The sequence below is a fragment of the Crotalus tigris genome, unplaced genomic scaffold, assembly GCF_016545835.1.
Source record: "Crotalus tigris isolate CLP2741 ecotype Arizona unplaced genomic scaffold, ASM1654583v1 scf7180000018882.255253, whole genome shotgun sequence".
In the NCBI taxonomy this organism is placed as follows: domain Eukaryota; kingdom Metazoa; phylum Chordata; class Lepidosauria; order Squamata; family Viperidae; genus Crotalus; species Crotalus tigris.
Window position 1 is genome coordinate 114,174 of NW_024097255.1, and position 18,536 is coordinate 132,709.

The window sequence follows — 18,536 nt, forward strand, 5'->3', positions numbered from 1 at the left end:
ACAATACTTCAAATGGGGTCTGACTAAAGCCCTATACAGTGGTATTAGGACCTCCTTTTTCTTCCTGGTGAACCCTTTAGTGATGCAACCCAGATTTTATTTTTTCAGAACTTCAAGGATAGCTACATCATAGAGGCTTAACTTATTCAAACATGGAACCTTTCCCATGCTGATAGCCTGGGCTACCATGCTAACTAAAATGGATTCATAAAAATTCATAGCCTAAAGTTGCCATTTGGAGAAGTTCTGGAGGTTAGGGTAAAAATCTGGGGTTACATTTTTACAAGGTAAATTCAACTGAGCTGAACAGTGGATTCCAATAGCAGAATTCTTTAAAGATGTTCTCGAGCTCAATACAGTTAGTTCTCATTTAGCGATCAGAATTGGGACCAGCAACTCGGTCCTTAAGCAAAGCGGTCATTAAGTGAAAATATGACCGTATTTACGATCTTACTTCAGCTTTCCTTTGCTTTACAGACCTGCAAAGGTAATAAATGCAAGGATTGGTCACAAAGTTACTTTTTTATTACTGTCGTAACCGAGAATGATTGCTAACCAAAGACTATTTGTACATCTCTTAAAATAAATGCAGAGGCAGAGCCAACTGAAATTCATGTGCCTCATGAGATTTCTTTGTGAATTATTTTATTTCTTAAAGCTACTTCTGTGCTAGGTCCAAATTTAGAAGTCACCCCACCAGAGGCACTCAACCTTTCTCTGTAGAGAAAGAGGACAACCTCTGCTAAGTTACTATTTCTTCTTGATCCTCTCTATTTGCCTGCTTGGAATTGGGAACCATAAGCACAACTAAAAGCCAAAAGTCTCCAAATTTTGGCAATGGAGTCACCTACTAGGCAAAACCCTCAGCCTCTGACAATGGCTCAAACCCCAGAGATGGAGCTTCTTTAATCTAGTCAATTTTCTGGTGTCCTCTAGAGGTCATTTTTCTCTGAAGTTCTTTCTTTGTGTAAATCCTATTAGGGTCAGGCAGGAAAGAGAAGGAAAACCATGGTTAGGGAGGAAGGCCACTTCACCCATTCTAGACTGAAGCAACTTCTCAGTGAGTTTAATCTATGTCTCCAATGAGATCTTGAAACTTCACCCATTCTAGACTGAAGCAACTTCTCAGTGAGTTTAATCTATGTCTCCAATGAGATCTTGAAAAAGGCCAATTCATCTCTCTTTTAATCTTGTTTCATAGCAGATGAAAAAAATAATAAAAAGATGTGTATTTTCCTAATCACTCTCAGTTTCATGCTATTAGATATAGGCTGGCATAAAAGGGGACTTATAGCAAAGCCGAGATCTTCTCATTAAAAACAATCACAATAACCATCTTCTCCCTTTGTTGGCAAATTGCAATGAAGCTGCAATTTAGCATTACCTCAATCTAGTTAATCACACATAAATTCACAGGATGTTTGGCATCCATATGTACAGGAGATTTGAGACCTTTAGATCACTCAAACAGCTGTTTACAAAATACACCACCTCTCTCCCATCCAAAAACAAAGCTGCATATATTAACAGCTTTTCTACATCCAAACACAGCCTTTCTTTTCCGAGAGGTTTGGAACAACTGTAAATTTACCTTCAGTGTAAATGCTCTGTTATATTCAGTGTGAAATGCACCATCTCTATAAAGAAGAAAAACAGTAATTATTTTTAACTACGCCATTAGAAAATCATGCAGCTCTTTATTCTGGCCAGACTAAATGAACTTTTTGTCATTTTTGCAAGCCTGTGCAAAACAGAACAATGAAAAACAAGTTTTTGAAACAAACAGGTCTCTAATGGGCAATCACTCCCTCAACCCTTAATGAGAGCATTTACCATAGACCAGGTTTAGGGAGTGACAGATACACAGGGGAACTTCCATTAACAGTGCACTGCTCTATTTAGGCAATTTAATCCCCACAGAACAAAAGCAGACATTATGCTCAAGTCCTCTGAAATCAATGAACTGAGAAAATACTTTCAACTTATTCAGAAAACATTGGTAGAGACCACATTACTGAAATGAATCAAGGAGCATATAGGTAGCTCAAAGTGTTGGTATTAGTTTCTGAACTGTTTTTCAAACATAACAGCTTTTTAAAACGATCACATTGACATGATTTTCCCTATTTCTTTCACACCAGATTTGAAAAAAGAGATAATTTCGAGAAATCTCTTTGACCCTCTACTACTGCTGCTTGTACTGGAATAAAAAGATTATGTTATTGATCTGTAAAACACTTTTATTGAGGCAGTTCCCCAAAGGTGCAACACACTTTTGTTATCGTAACAAAAATCTCTCTAATAATAAATATACATACACATGTTGCCAGCTGTTTATAACTCTGCTTACCATCTCTCTATAGAAAAGAGAGAGAGGACAGCCAGTCAGAATGTTGAGATCCTGCCTATTTATGACACCTGAAATAAGCCTAAGATTGAAAATCAGGCTTGTCAGATGTTATATTTTTTCTATCCTGTTCTATGGAGTAGAGAGTTGGTCTCTGACAGAAGGCCACCTGAAGAGACTAGAAGCATTTGAAATGTGGATTTACAGGTGGCTGTTATGTATAAGCTGGGTTTGCAAGATCAGAAATGTGGAGGTGATCAGCCGCCTGGGAAACCCAAGGGAAATCATCAAAACAATTAAAAAATGAAAATTAGAATATTTTGGACATGTGATGCGACACCCATTTAATCCTCCAGGGAAAGATTGAAGGCAAATGAGGTCCAGGCAGAAAAAGAACATCACGGCTTCAAAATCTAAGGGACTGGTTTGGACAAAACTCAGCAGCATATTTTTATGCGGCTGCTGATAAAAACAGGATCGCCAACATGACCGCCAAAGTCCAATAACGGATATGGCACAAGAAGAAGAAATTTTTAGATGAAAGGATTGGTCTTGTGCTACCGGTAGCTGATCAGCTCCAAATTCTGAATGAAGCCTGGCCATCTGCTTATTCTTGTTTTTGCTGAGCATTTTGTCCTCAACGTGGAAGTGAGTCCATGGGCATGAGAGATTGCTGAAGTTGATCAGCAGATATATCAAAATTGCCAGGCTGCAACTTCCTCCAAGAAATCTGAAGTGAGGTAATATTCTGCATCCCTCTTTAATTAGACAATAAAGAAGTAACATTTGGTAAGGAAATATTTAAGGAATGGTAAGCCTCTGCTCTGGTGACCATCATTGAGTCCTACTTCTTGTAAAGGAAGACTGAATCAGACTCAAGTAGAGTTGAGTTGTTGGAGTTCTTGGAGTTCTTGTTCAAGGAAATGTAACTTATGAGAACCACAGCTGTCACTTTTATGTGCTAGGGGAATGATCTCTACTCAAGAGGACATCTGGAGCTTCAAGAACAATGCAAAGCAAATTTAAGTTAGAATTCTTCTAAAATATGGATGGAGAGGTACACAAAATATGAATATATAGTTTAGCTTGGCAAGTTAACTGAAAGAGCATTGAAACAAAGTTTTTCCCATACTCACTTGAAGTGGGAAATTATGGCCTGTATTTGATAGGACTCCAACTTGTAGCAAATGTACAGATTAATCAAGCTCCCATTCCTGCACCTGAGTTCCCCACAGACATACACAATACACATACACAGGGGGTCAAACGCGACCTTGGGAATAATTTCAGCAGATCTGGGGCTGACAAGGATGGTAAAAATTATAAAGCATTCAATGCACAAATCAGATTTGTATCTATTATATACAGTAATCTAGATTAAGCATTTTAAAATAATATTAGTATGCACAAGGCAGTCAAACAAGGATTTTGAACTCTGACGGGAATCAGTTAAGAGAAATTGACTCAATTTCAATCAGAATTTAACTAGGGACTACCAGATTATTACAAGCAATCTTGGACATCTTGCCAGCATGGGTTTTAATCTTCACAATGGAATGCACTAGCAGTCAAAATGTGGAGGAAGCAGAAACTAGAATACAAATATTCAATTAAGTAATTACTGCGTTAAAAAGCAAGATCATTCATACATGGTACAGGCTACTAGCCTATTCTGATTTCGACTTTATAAGCCACCCAAAGTTATTGAGAGTGAATTGGGTAGCCATATAAATGTTCTTAAATAAACAAACAAATGTATATAACCCTGTATAGCAGGGGTGTCAAACTCAATTTCATTGAGGGCCGCATCAGCACTGCGGTTGCCCTTGGGGGGGCGGGTGGGTGTGGCCAGGGTAGGTGCGCCTACTGGGTGGGCATGGATGGAGTGGGTGTGGCCTACTGGGTGGGCATCGTTCACATTAAGGGTCACTATGGGGGCCTGGGCAGGAGTGGGACAGATCTGAGGGTCTCTGGCAGAAGGGGGTGGGACCGGGGCAAGCGCCAAGTCATGGTCCATTTCTTCATTCCACACAAAGGGTGACACCTCCCCAGCATGCACTCAGAGTCCGGGGCCGACACGGCAGAGGCTGGTTCCTTGCTGTTTCCAAACGGCCTTGTGGAGCTAAGACTGAATGCGTTTCAACATAGATGGCCACCACAAAATTGTACATTGGCTCCTGGCCAGCTTGGGCCAGGGCCAAGGCAGCGGGGGTCGTTCCCTCACTGTTTCCAGGATGGCTTTGCGGGCCACATGAAACCACTTCGTGGGCCACATCCGGCCCCCGGGTCTTGTGTTTGACATGTCTGCTGTATAGGATTGTATTGTACAACAATGTCATTCTCAAAGCCAAGGAGCATCCTAGAAATTTCAACATAATAGCCATTAACCCACTCATGTACATACTTGTAGTGTAGTAATTCTATCCCTTTCTCTTTCAGACCAGGATCAACCTTCATCTTCTTGCATAGTTTTCGGCTTTCTGAATCACTGTAAGAGATACCGGTAAATGAAAATATTTTATTTTTAATAAAGTGTTAGTATCATATTACAATTAATATTAACTATAAGCATATTATTCCAGTTTAGCAGCTTTACTTAAAGTGCCTAATACTTTAGATCGAATAAAAATCCACATTAAGTATCAAAGTTTCAGTTGTATATTGAGGTGGATAATAGAAACTGGGCTTTTTGAGCATTTTGATTATATTCCTTCATAAAGAAGTTAAAGCCATTCTATTTCTATATACTTTAAAGGTAGCAGTTGTGATCGTTTCAACATGATTTAATGTTCTCTGATTGTAATTTTATGATGTAAAAGCTTTAAATTAATTTTTCATTGTTGTTTGGTTGTACATCAACTTGGCTACATGCCAGGCAGGAAATTCAATTTGTGAATTTGAAATCACATTAGAGCAGCATCTAGCAAAAGCTACTTTATTTGAGATAAGCAACCTTAAAAAAAAACCAATAGTTTCTTCTTACAAGATTTTTCTGAACCTGCTTTTTCCACTATGCCAGTTCTCAATGGAACCAGTTAACAATAAACCGATATTAAGAACAGAATGATGAAATGCTAACATAAAATCATTAATGTCCCATGCTTCACAGATACTTTTGACTATAAGATTATGTATATGTATATTGTATGTATATGTACAGCATATGTAATCAGTTCTTGTTCCTCTTTCTTTACAGCATGATTATTTAGTTTTGTGCTTTTATTGCAGCTATCTTTTTCCTTCAGCCCAGTTTTGCCTCTATTTTCTCTCTCTCTCTCTCTTTCTCTCTCTTGCTTTGCTATTTTTGCTGCTAGAAGGGAGAAAGGTACCTATAATACGTGTATGGGCATTTAATGAAAGTGACGTGTGTGATAGAGAATAGTTGGTATATGCAGTGAGGATCAATCGATTTCACAAATGGGGAGCCTCCTTATACTGAAAATTAATTCTAAATAGTGATTGTTTCAATGCATACGTATGTTTGGGATGGAATTTCTGGCAAACATACCTACACACGTGCACACACACAAGCAGACAAATATTTCAGACAAATATTTCTGACATTCACTCATATTCAGAAGGGGAAATCCTAGGATTTTCTGTGATTGACTCCCGGATAAGCTTTCCAAGAAGTGTTATAAAATGAAAATACCACTATTGATAAAGCCTTACCACAGACGCACTTGGACAAATGCAAGTAAGAACATGTGCAAATACATAAGAATATATATGGAAATCAGATGCAACTAGATCTATTTTAACTAGATTTTCCAAATCTCAGACAGGATTTCTACTTTTTTATACAGTAATTTTATTAAAGATTATAACAATCAAAATTAATACAAAGTAAAAAAATAACAGAAAGGGTGCAGAAAAAAGAGGGAAATAGAAATAAATAGAAAAGAAAAAATAAATAAAAATACATGTGTGTGTGTATAATTTCTCATCTTCTTCACAACTATAAACAATTTCAGTAACTTATCACCTTCTCTTAAAATACAACAAATGATCTCTTCTTCCCATATCTTATTTCTTACCTTTAAACAAATCCATAAAGCCTCACTGTTTCATTCCTGATATCAGCAGAAGTCTATTAAGGGTTACCAGAAACAACAATACATCTAATTTAACTCTGATCAAATAAACCAACTTTATATTCCTTCCTTTTACTTCTCACAATTTTTAATCCCTCCAAATAATGTCCTAGACCTAGAACTTGATTTATTTTTTCTTTCTCCCTTCTCACAAAATCCTTCAAAACTTTAACAAGCCTCTTTTGTAAATCAAGTGTAATAAAATTATTCAGATCAATCTCTTGATTTGTTTGTATTTCCCTTTTAATTATTAAAACATCAATCATTTTTGTATGTCCAGTATACCATCTTCTTCCATATCATTCTTGCAGACATCCTTTTTCAACTCAGTCTTTATCTTGCCAGGTAGAAACTGCTCCTCTTCTGTAACATCTTTTACACACACTGTATGTATAGAGACAGGCACTCTTAAAAGGAACTTCTGGGTCCTTGGTCCAAAAATATTCATGTTAAAATATTTTGTTTCATTCTATAACTGTAAATTGTGTTTAAGTTTCTTTTTCTTTAATTGAAATATTTAATTCCTTCCAGATTCCTCTAGTGTCCAATTTTTAAAATCTTATTTTTGGTTAATTCAAAACACAAGCATCTCCTGATGGGAAAGATTCTTTACAATTAATTCCAAAATTTTAAATTTATTTGGACCATTACTTAATTTATAACTTTCTAAAATCCAATTTTTAATCACCCTTTAGCTGTTTATCTCCTCCCCCATTTTTTAAAAACTTCTTAAACTTGAAGTTAAAACTTCTTTCACTGAAAATTGAAGGAAATTCACCTGGTGCTATATAACATGTTGATCCCAATGTTCCTAATAGCTTAAAAGTAATTTCTAAAAATGATTAGTAAAGAAAATATGCGAATTGAGTGTCCTTTCAAAGGCACTGACTGAGGTTTGACCAACATGGTTATTAATCAGCTGGAGACCACTGTCTGGAACACTTGTGGGCAATCTCAAGTCCTCTCCTTGTCAAGAGAGGAATTATTAAAGAGCTGGTCTACTGTTCGCCATTTCTTCAATCCACTTTTTCTAGTTCTATAGATATTTTAAAGTAAAATGATCCTAAATTTCAGTAACTCTGAAGCAAACCTACAAATAAACATTCACATTTGTCAGAAAGTAAACAGGTAAGTTCTATCATAATCATTCTACACATTTTATTTATTAAACACAAGTGTTAAGAGAGTAGTCTCTTATTTTTTAATCTGGAATAGAGGTTCCAGGACATGCAATTTGCATATTAAAAAGATTGCTTCCTCCCGAACACATAAAAGGATGTAACAAAAATGTTCAACATTGGGTCAAACCAAAGTTAGTTCTGAGTAAGAAATAGGCAAGCATAATAGATCTTAACACTCAGTTTGACCCTCAGAAAACTAGCTGACAAATGAGTACTATACTCAGCAATTGAATTGCTAAGGGTTCAGCCAACAGCAATTTTAAACAAGAGAAGTAAACTGATTTTAAAGGGGCTTCTATCGTATTTCAGTAAAATAGACAAAATAAATACTATGTGTGTATGTATATATGTATGTATACAAACACACATACTTTAAACATTGTGTGTGTGTTATACACACACAAATATCTAAATAGTTTACATTACAAATATATTAATGAGTGTATTAGCTATATAGAAATGGTCACAATGGAAAACTGTTGTTAGAGGCATACATCACAAATTTATTGTGAGGCTCCCTGTACTTTTTGTTATTTTTTAAAGGCTATATAATCCTGTTTGCATAAGAAAATCTGTCTTGAGAAGAAAAATTAAACCAGCATGATATCTAGCACTAAAATACAGAGAAATGAGAAAAATAGGAGAGGCAGGCAAAATATTAAAAGAAATTAAAGATCCCTTTGAGCAGAGCTCAGCTCTTGGTGATTACTATACTTGGAACATATTTGTGTAGTTTTCATAGCAACGTATAGTAGGGTCTTTTGGGCTTCCCTGCTTAGCTTACAGTCCTACTATTCTTTGGTGGGACCAAGTACTATTTAGGCCAAATCTGGGCACTTAACAGCCCGCCAGCCACATCTGGCCCTTTGACTGTCCCCATCCAGCCTATGGCAGAGGTGGCAGCCCTAATGGTTCGGTCCTCCGTAGCAGTTCCAGTTTCACATGTGGCCCCTATTATTTGCATTACTAATATATCTGAACTGCAACCCTTCAAAGGAATCCAAAATAGATTAGTAACATATGCAATAGTTGTAGTTACAAGGAAGAAAAATAATGAAAATGTGTTATTTTACATGTAGATAAGATTAAAAATTACCCCCTTTAGACAGTTACGTTTTATGTCAGAAATGTTTATATGTACTAACTTTTTATAAATAGCTACATAAGGATAAATCCTGCTTAATATCAAATCCTTGTTAAGATTGGTGACCACATAAACCAGTAAGAAAAAACTGAGCTTTTTCAACCAGAGAAAGATGTAAGATAGATAAGAGGTAAGATAAGATAACCTTTATTGTAATTTTTTTACTATGGGCACAATGGCACACATCAAAAATGAAATTTAGTTGCCCGCTCTCAAAGTGAAACACATACATGACACACACCTAAACATACTATGTACAACATATGTATAGATCCACACCCCTACATATACCTAGCAAATAAATATTAAATACTGTCCATGTTGAATATATAATGGAAGGAGGAAGCTTGAGAGTTCACAAGGTTAATGCTGTATGGAATGAAACTATTTTATTTATTTATTTATTTATTTATTTATTTATTTATGAGACTTATATACCGCTTTAAGTGCAAGCACTCTCTAAGCGGTGTACACCAGTAAGCAATGTATATATATAATTTACATTGCCCCCAACAATCTGGGTCCTCATTTTACCTACCTTGGAAGGATGGAAGGCTGAGTCAACCTTGAGCCGGTGAGATTTGAACCGCTGACCTGCTGAACAGCTAAAGTGGCCTGCAGTACTGCACTCTAACTGCTGGCTGAATCTGGATGTTCTGCTACAGATACCACGAAGCCTCCTCCCAGAAAGTAACAAGGAAAACAGGTCATGAAGAGAATGTATAGTGTCCCAGACAATCCTGCGGACCCTGCTCAAGCAATGCTTCTGTGCTATGTTCTGGATGGGAGGGAGGGGACTGCCAATGATCTTTTCAGCCATCCTCACCACTCTCTGCACCGCCTTTCTGTCTGTACAGGTAGCCCTCCACTTTCAACCATTCATTTACTGACTTTTTGAAGTTACAACAGCACTGAAAGAAGTGACCTATAATTAGCACTGATGATGTTACCTAGTTTGGATAATAAAATGTCTGTAAGAAAACAACCAAGCTCAGAGAGCACCAAGTCCCCCCATTTCAACCCTGAACTACAAATATTCTCTTTTTATTGGCGATTTTTGACCATTTTTCACACTTATAAGCATTGTAGCATCCCCATGGTCAAGTGATCAGAATTTGGATGCTCGGCAACTGGCTCATTATTTGTAATGGTTGTGATGTCCTTGGGTCATGTGATCCCCTTTTGTAACCCTCTGATAAGCAAGGTCAATGAGGAAGCCAGATTCACTTAACAACCATGTCATTCTTAACAACTGCAGTGACTCACTTAATAACTGTCATAAAATGGGGCAAAATCCACTTAACAACTGTCTCACTTAGCAATGGAAATTTTGGCTAAATTGTGGTCAAAAGTGGAGGACCTGGATCCTCTGGTCCAGACTGAAAACAATACAAGATGGCAAGGTAAAGAGGATTAATAGCAGGTCCAAGACTATGTCAGCAACTTGTCTCCAGACATTTTTGGACAGAGTCTAGTTTTAAAAACCCCAGAGAACATGTAACTGCCCAGGAAAAAGAATAAAGGGGGAAAAAAATGTGCTGAAAATGCTGAGCATGCATCTACACTTGAGAAATGTGAAATTGATTGGATCCCTTTTTAAAAAAGAATGCTGGGTGACTTTCCTAATCAGCTTTTGCTGCTGCTGGCATTCCTGTTAATTCTCTTGACATTTTCAAGCTGTCTCCTTGCAAAATGTGAAGAATGAACAACAATAAATTAACACTATGCTACTGATAAGATTGGAGAGCTAGGGTAAGAGGAAAGCTGGGTATATACCCTACATATGGTAAGTTACTCTGATTGGGGAAAATGTAACAGGCAGCTATGCATAATAATTAGCTCTCTAGCATGCACAGACATTGGCGTTTTACTAACGAGCAAAATGCTTAGACTCATTTCTTTACTTAAAAACAAATGCTTTTATCAATTAAACTGAAACTTTCCATCTTGCCAGTGCTTTGCCTAACAGATCATATGGTCGTCAGAAGAGAAAGCATACACTGGGAAATTTACCCAAAATCTAGATTCTGCAAAGTTGCACACAATAGTGTTAGTCCATGTAGATTTTAAGCATTAGGTCAGACTCACTTCCAAAATCAAAATGCTCCATACAAAACAACCACATTGATTTCCTGGAAAATCTTAGGAATTTTTGTTGTTGTTGTTTGTTGTTATTAATTGCGAAGTCGTGTCCGACCCATCGTGACCCCATGGACAACGTTCCTCCAGGTCTTCCTGTCCTCTACCATCTTCTGGAGTAAATTTAAGTTCACACCTACTGCTTCAGTGACTCCATCCAGCCATCTCATTCTCTGTCGTCCCCTTCTATTGCCTTCAATATTTCCCAGCATTAGGCCCTTCTCCAGTGAGTCCTTCCTTCTCATTAGGTGGCCAAAGTATTTGAGTTTCAACTTCAGGATCTGGCCTTCTAAAGAGCAGTCGGGGTTGATCTCTTCTAGGACTGACCGGTTTGAACGCCTTGCAGTCCAAGGGACTCGCAGGAGTCTTCTCCAGCACCATAGTTCAAAGGCCTCAATTCTTTGGCGCTCAGCCTTTCTTATGGTCCAACTTTCATAGCCATACATTGCAACTGGGAAAACCATGGCCTGGACTATACGCACTTTTGTTGGCAGGGTGATGTCTCTGCTTTTTAGTATGCTGTCTAGATTTGCCATAGCTTTCCTCCCCAGGAGCAAGCGTCTTTTAATTTCTTGGCTGCAGTCCCCATCTGAGGTAATCTTTGAGCCCAGAAAAATAAAATCTGTCACTACCTCCATTTCTTCCCCATCTATTTGCCAGGAATTGAGAGGGCCGGATGCCATGATTTTGGTTTTCTTAATGTTGAGTTTCAAGCCAACTTTTGCACTCTCCTTCTTCACCCGCATCAAGAGGCTCTTTAGTTCCTCTTCACTTTCTGCCATTAGAGTGGTATCATCTGCATATCTTAGGTTGTTGATATTTCTCCCGGCAATCTTAATTCCAACTTTTGATTCATCTAGCCCTGCCTTTCTCATGATGTGCTCTGCATATAAGTTAAATAGGCAGGGCGACAGTATACAGCCTTGCCGGACTCCTTTTCCAATTTTGAACCAATCAGTGGTTCCGTGTCCAGTTCTCACTGTTGCTTCTTGACCCGCATATAGGTTTCTCAAGAGACAAATGAGATGGTCTGGTACTCCCATCTCTTTAAGAACTTGCCACAATTTGTTGTGATCCACACAATCAAAGGCTTTTGCATAGTCAATGAAGCAGAAGTAGATGTTTTTCTGGAACTCTCTAGCTTTCTCCATGATCCAGCGTATGTTGGCAATTTGATCTCCAGTTCCTCTGCCTCTTCGAAACCCTGCCTGTACTTCTGGTAGTTCTCGATCCACATACTGCTGGAGTCTAGCTTGTAGGATTTTAAGCATAACTTTATTTGCATGTGAAATGAGTGCAATGGTGCGATAGTTTGAACGTTCTTTGGCACTGCCTTTCTTTGGAATTGGAATGTAAACTGACCTTTTCCAATCCTGTGGCCACTGTTGAGTTTTCCAAATTTGCTGGCAAATTGAGTGTAGCACTTTTACTGCATCGTCTTTTAAGATTTTGAATAGCTCAGCTGGAATACTGTCACCTCCACTAGCTTTGTTGTTGCTCAGATTTTCTAAGGCCCATTTCACTTCACATTCTAGGATGTCTGGTTCGAGGTCAGTGACCATCTCATTGTGGTTATCTGGGACGTTAAGCTCATTCTTGTATAGTTCTTCTGTGTAGTTTTGTCATCTCTTCTTAATCTCTTCTGCCTCTGTTAGGTCCCTGCCATTTTGGTCCTTTATCATGCCCATCTTTGCATGAAACGTTCCCTTCATATCTCCAATTTTCTTGAAGAGATCTCTGGTCCTCCCTATTCTGTTGTTTTCTTCTATTTCTTTGCACTGTTCATTTAAGAAGGCATTCTTATCTCTTCTAGCTACTCTCTGGAATTCTGCATTCAATTGGGTGCATCTTTCTCTTTCTCCTTTGCCTTTCGCTTCCCTTCTTTCCTCAGCTATTTGCAAAGCTTCCTCAGAAAGCCATTTTGCTTTCTTGCATTTCTTTTTCTTTGGGATGGTTTTAGTTGCTACCTCTTGTACAATGTTGCGAACTTCCATCCATAGTTCTTCAGGCACTCTGTCTATCATATCTAATTCCTTAAATCTATTTGTCACCTCTACTGTATATTCATCAGGAATATGATTTAGTTCATACCTGAGTGGCCTAGTGCTTTTCCCTACTTTTTTCAATTTAAGCCTAAATTTTGCAACGAGAAGCTCATGATCTGAGCCACAGTCAGCGTTGCAAATCAATGGAAACTATTTATATAGATTATAAGTTCATCTCTTGAGGTGGACCTGCAGCCATCACTAATATTATAGCACTAAGATATGGAATCTCCAGCATATAGGGTCTACTCTCCACCTAACCAGCAAGATAGAGGCAAATAATGTGCCTTGCTAATTGAAAGACATACAGGTAGTCTTTGATTTATGATCACAATTAAGCCCAAAATTGCCATTGCTAAGTGAATTTTGCTCCATTTTACAACCTTTCTTGCCACAGTTGTTAAGTGAATAACTGCAGTTGTTAAGATAGTAACATGGTTGCAAAGGGACTCTCGCTTCCCGACTGACTGATTGTCAGAAGGTTGCAAAGGGTGATCACATGACCATGGGAAGCAGCAAGCTTCATAAATATGAGCCAGTTGCCAAGCATCTGAATTTTTTTAAAATAAATTTTTATTAATAATACAAAATTAAAAACACATTGGACATAGATATGATGTCACTGGTTCCATACATCTTCCAACATTTTACAATAGTATTAGTACTCATATAGACATATAGTTCTTGAACTTTGATCACTATTTATAATATACTATTAACACTTTCCCCCTTATTTCTATATATCTATTTATCTTTTAAATATACATTTGTCTATAATCTATATTTTATTCTAGCACTATACATTTATCTTGGCTACTCTCTTATTGTCTATCCAATCATAAAATTGTTCCCAGATTTTATAGTACTTGGTTTCACTTTTGTCCTTGAGTTCCCATGTAAGTCTATCCATTTCAGCGCAATTGAAAATTTTCAATAATATTTCCTCTTCAGTTGGAGTATCTTTCTCTTTCCATTTTTGAGCGAAGGCTATTTGTGCCGCTGTTACTATATGCAGTAGTAAATAATTTGTGTCTTTCTTATATTTTCTTTCTATAATTCCCAATAAGAAAAATTCTGGTTTGGCTTCTATATCTATTTGCAAAAATTTTGATCACATGACCATGGGGATGCTACAACGGTTGTAGGTGTGAAAAATGGTGTTAAGTCCTTTTTTTCCACTGCTGTTGTAACTTTGGCCACTAAATGAATGGTTGCAAGTCAAAGACTATCTGTGTATCTGTGAGACATCAAGGGTTATATTATATTGGTTGGACAGCTATTTTTTAAATAATATGGAACAATAAAAATTTATTTTGTTTGTAGGAAGAGGTTCTTCCTTATTTCTTCCATCACAGAAAAGGCGAGGCTCTGAGAAGTTAAAAATTGTTATGGGGAAAAGCGTTCCATTCCCAAGCTATAACCACTAGACTTCAGAATGAGGGGGCATGATATAGGCCTGTTTCTTTCTCCATTTAGAGTGAACGTCATTATATAAAGCTGAAAATAACAAGGAAGGGAAAGTGGGGAAAATTACTATTTTATGTGAATTGTGTTTTTCAAGACTCCAAATTAAAGTATATTCACAACTTGATTTGGCCACAAAACAACTAAAACTAGTCATGCATATCCATGTTGGAAATCTGGAATAAACTGAAAACTTCCTGCATGAAAACTTCCTGCATTAAGTACAGAAAGTCCTTACATACAAACATTCAATTTACCAACTTTCGCCAATAGGAACAAACCTGACCACAAGTTTAACCCAGAAGGTCCTGGAAGGTGAGAGAAAGCAGGAAAGGGTTAGTTTACAGCAGGGGTGTCAAACTCGCAATGTCACGTGATGTGTCGCGACATATTCACAACTTTTTTTCTATTGCCGGCAATGGAATGGGCACGCTTTCGCCATGACTCATCCAGCCCACCCGCCGGCAGTTTGACACCCCTGGTTTACAGCATGTGATGAATCTTCCTTCAAGAAGAATGACTGCACCTCACAACTGAGGACATGGGGACAACAAAATGCCTCGCCCAAGTGGAGCAGAGACAGGCATGGACCTACCTAAAAGAGAATTAAAGCACCCATAAAGGGAAGAGGATTGCTGAGCTTGGGAGGAGTCCACTCTGCCTGAATGCTGACCCAGAAAGAGGCTTAATCCGGTGGAGAAGGGGAAAAAAAGCTGAACCACACATTTGTCTGGAGAGCTGAGGGAATCAGGGTACTACAAGAACTGTCATGGGGCTTTTTACCACTGAGAGCACCCACTTATCCCCGTGGAAAATGGAGAAGTGTAGGTCTTCCCACTGCTGCTTGTAGGGTCAAGACTGACTAGCTTGCATCTCATGTCTTTGTCCATGGGTCATGTGGAGTGGCGGTGGACAGTTGTCTTTACAGCAGCCCTTTCTCAACAGGGAACCCAACAGCCCATGGCACAATTGGTTCACCCAGTGCCAGCAACCAAAGCTGCAGATCAACGCAGGAGAGGTCCTCTGGACCTGAAGTCGGGCTCCCACCACAACCAGGAAGACACCACCTCATCTGGCCCTTCGTGAATCAGGAGAATTAGAAAGCCAAGGTTCTCGTTGCTTCTTGGAAGATACGAGGCCTAGGGTAAGCCTGTGATCAATTAAGTGTAACTTAACTTGTGTAAGATGAAAACTGTATCCTGTATGATTTTTTATACTTGGACTTATGAACAAAATACATATAAACAGCCTCTTGGAACGTAACCTGTTCATAAGTAAGGGACTAGCTATATAGAAACATTTCCTCCCTTGGCTACTTTTCATGATCAAAAGCATCCCTATCCAAAATTAGATTTTTGCTCTCAGGGCAAAATATAGGCCTTTTCTGTTGTCATCTGATTATGACTATTTTTTTTAAAAAAAAAGGAAAGGAGAAAAAAATCATACATAATTGCACGTACCATTTAAGTTCAAACAATTTGTGTTCCCATGTCCACTAGGATACTATTTCATTAAAGCAATGGGTAGAGAGTTGTAAAAGTCATTTTATCCTGCATCTCAAATAAAAATGTAAAGAGTCTAACAAATACTCTGAACATGCAGTGAAAAATCAAGAATCATACATGCTAATTGGCCAAAAACCAATTTCTGTTTTAGTTATAGACAGAAATGGCAAAAATATGTCCATTTACTGGACCAGTTCCAAAATGTATCCTTTTGTATTTTGTATTCAAAAGAATCTTTCATCGACAGAATTATTCCTTTGGCACTTGCACAAGTATTTATAACACCCCAGTAGTTCTTGTCCTACTGTTCATGGATGCTTAGATCTTACTATTACTAATCACAACCAAAGGAACTTAAGAGAAAATATATGGAAATTTAGGGAGGATAAAACAAACCTTTCCCTTTCAGATTCTTCCTCTGCATTTCAATAACCATGCTTAGGTTTTGGCAGATCACCGAGAAATGTATGAATATGAGAAAGAAAGTACATTTGTTGATTTAGAGAACATGGAATATTTTCTGCAAACATTGTATTGAAAGCTGGTTGCCAAATGTAATAACAGCAATATATGATGATAGTAACGCAAGTGTGAGAATAAATGTTAGTGAATGGTTTGATGTTAAGACGAAATGTGTGAAGCTTGATATATTTACAGATATAGGTACAGGTAATCCTCAAATTATGACCATTCATTCAGGGACCATTTGAAATTACAACAGTTCTGAACAAATGTAACTACAACCAGTCCTTGGAGTTCTGCTTGTCTCAGCACGTGATCACAATCTGGGACCCTGCTTGCAGTTATGGCCAGTTACAGCACTCTGGGGTCACTATGATTGCCATTTACAACTTCCCTGCCACTTTTCCCAGAAAATCAATGGAGAAGCCAGAGGGAGAGGAGATTGCAATCACTGAGGGTAGTCTCTCCCACCTGTGTACCCTCATACACCTTTGTGCACCCTTCCTGAGCCTCCCCATATCTCTCTTGTACCCTTCACTCACTCACTCACCTGGAAGCAACCACCCTTCAGGCTGCAGTTGCACTGTGCAGCTTCAGCTACCTACGTACCACTCACACTCTCCCCCATCAGGCAGTAGCCCACTTACCTGCTTGCCAGTCTGCTTACTAACCACTTGAGACTTGCAATTTCCTGCTGGCTTCCCCATTGACTTTGGATGTGGGAAGCTGGTGAGAAGTAACAAGGATGTCCTTGCCTGACAACTGTTATGATTCAGTTAATTATGGCAAATGAGACAGTAGAGATTGCCATTGCTAAGCGATATAGCCACACTTCATGACACTTTGTCATTGCTTAGTTATAGAAATTCTGGTCCCAATTTTGCCATTATATCTTGAGGACTACCTGTATGAGAAATGTTTATGATGGTGTTAGAGGTGTTTGCGAAACATGAATGTACATGTACTTTTGTATTCAGACAATGATGTGCTGTTGCTTAGACTCTGAATGAACTTGCAGCAAATGTATTGCAACGGGTAAAGATTTAAAAACGAAAGAATCAAGGACTAAGAGAGGACTGTGTTTGACAGAGGGAAAAGAGGAAACTACACACTATGGTATTTATCTTCTCATCATAAATGTTCCGTCCCCAGGTCCACTGAGAGAGTATTTTAGCTGGACAAAGAAGTGAGACTGCAATGAAAGGGAAGAAAGAAACATCATAAACAACAACAATTCTTTTGGTATTCTTTTATTAATTTCCCTGCAATGCTAGAAAAAGAAGCTAGCTTCTCTTCCATGGAATATTTGGTGAGTGCCTCCCCCTTTTATTTTGAATCACAATGAAATACAAGCCGACATTCTGTTCTCTGCTCTGAGAATGCTTTTGGATTTCAGCCAGCTTCAGCTTCACAACAAGCTCCTCTCTCTCATATTATGGAGAGGATAAGGAAGACTATGAAAGTTTTTTGGCTAAGAACATCCATGCAGGAGACAGGAGGTGGCCCTTTACAGAGTCTATAAAAACTCTTTCCTTTCAAATACCACTTTTCTGCTTAGTTGCACTAGAAAAATGCAGGTAGCTTTTAGAAAGGGTTAACAGAGATATCAAAGCAGTGCAGGTCTGAAAATGAGGTCAAGTAACTGACTGAAATGATGTGGGTTCTACTTCTTTCTTCCTTTCTTTTCCAGGTAGACTTCAACGCATATAGAGAAAACTCATTATAAAGGTAATCTCTATTCATTCTTAGGGCTATAAATAATAATTTTAAAAGGCAGGGTAAATAAAAGCACAGACACTACCTTTGATGCCTGAAGATTCTATGTCCTTTTTAAGAAAAAATATTATTTAACTTAAAAAAAAAAAAGCATCTGACATGCTTTAAAAGCAAATCACCAGTCTCAACTTCATCTTTATTTATATAAATGTCTTGGGATCCATGTACATCTTGCAGGGGCTCTTCAAAAATAGCAAGGGAGTGAATGAAATCCCTGAGGGGTTTCTGATTCCAAGAATTCAGTGTATGGAAGGAAAATTATACAAGTGCTCCAGCTAGGTAAACCAAAAGGATTCCATCACTGCTTTTAATGCCACAGCAGCTAAGTAGGAAAGGACCCAGTTTTCTCAGAACCTACCCATTACTAATATAACAAAAA

The 18,536-nt window shown here is 38.0% G+C and overlaps 1 protein-coding gene across 2 annotated transcripts in view; it reads right to left on the bottom strand.

Annotated features, from left to right (window-relative positions):
- The window catches only part of PDIA5 (protein disulfide isomerase family A member 5), a 208,743-nt gene that overhangs the window by 101,492 nt on the left and 88,715 nt on the right, over positions 1 to 18,536 (bottom strand). For both annotated transcript variants that reach the window (XM_039357247.1, XM_039357246.1), the window contains exons 4-5: positions 4,752 to 4,835; positions 1,592 to 1,637 (exon numbers count right to left, since the gene is read on the bottom strand). In XM_039357247.1, the coding sequence (XP_039213181.1) occupies positions 1,592 to 1,637; positions 4,752 to 4,835 (130 nt within the window). The remainder of the gene's footprint in view (positions 1 to 1,591; positions 1,638 to 4,751; positions 4,836 to 18,536) is intronic.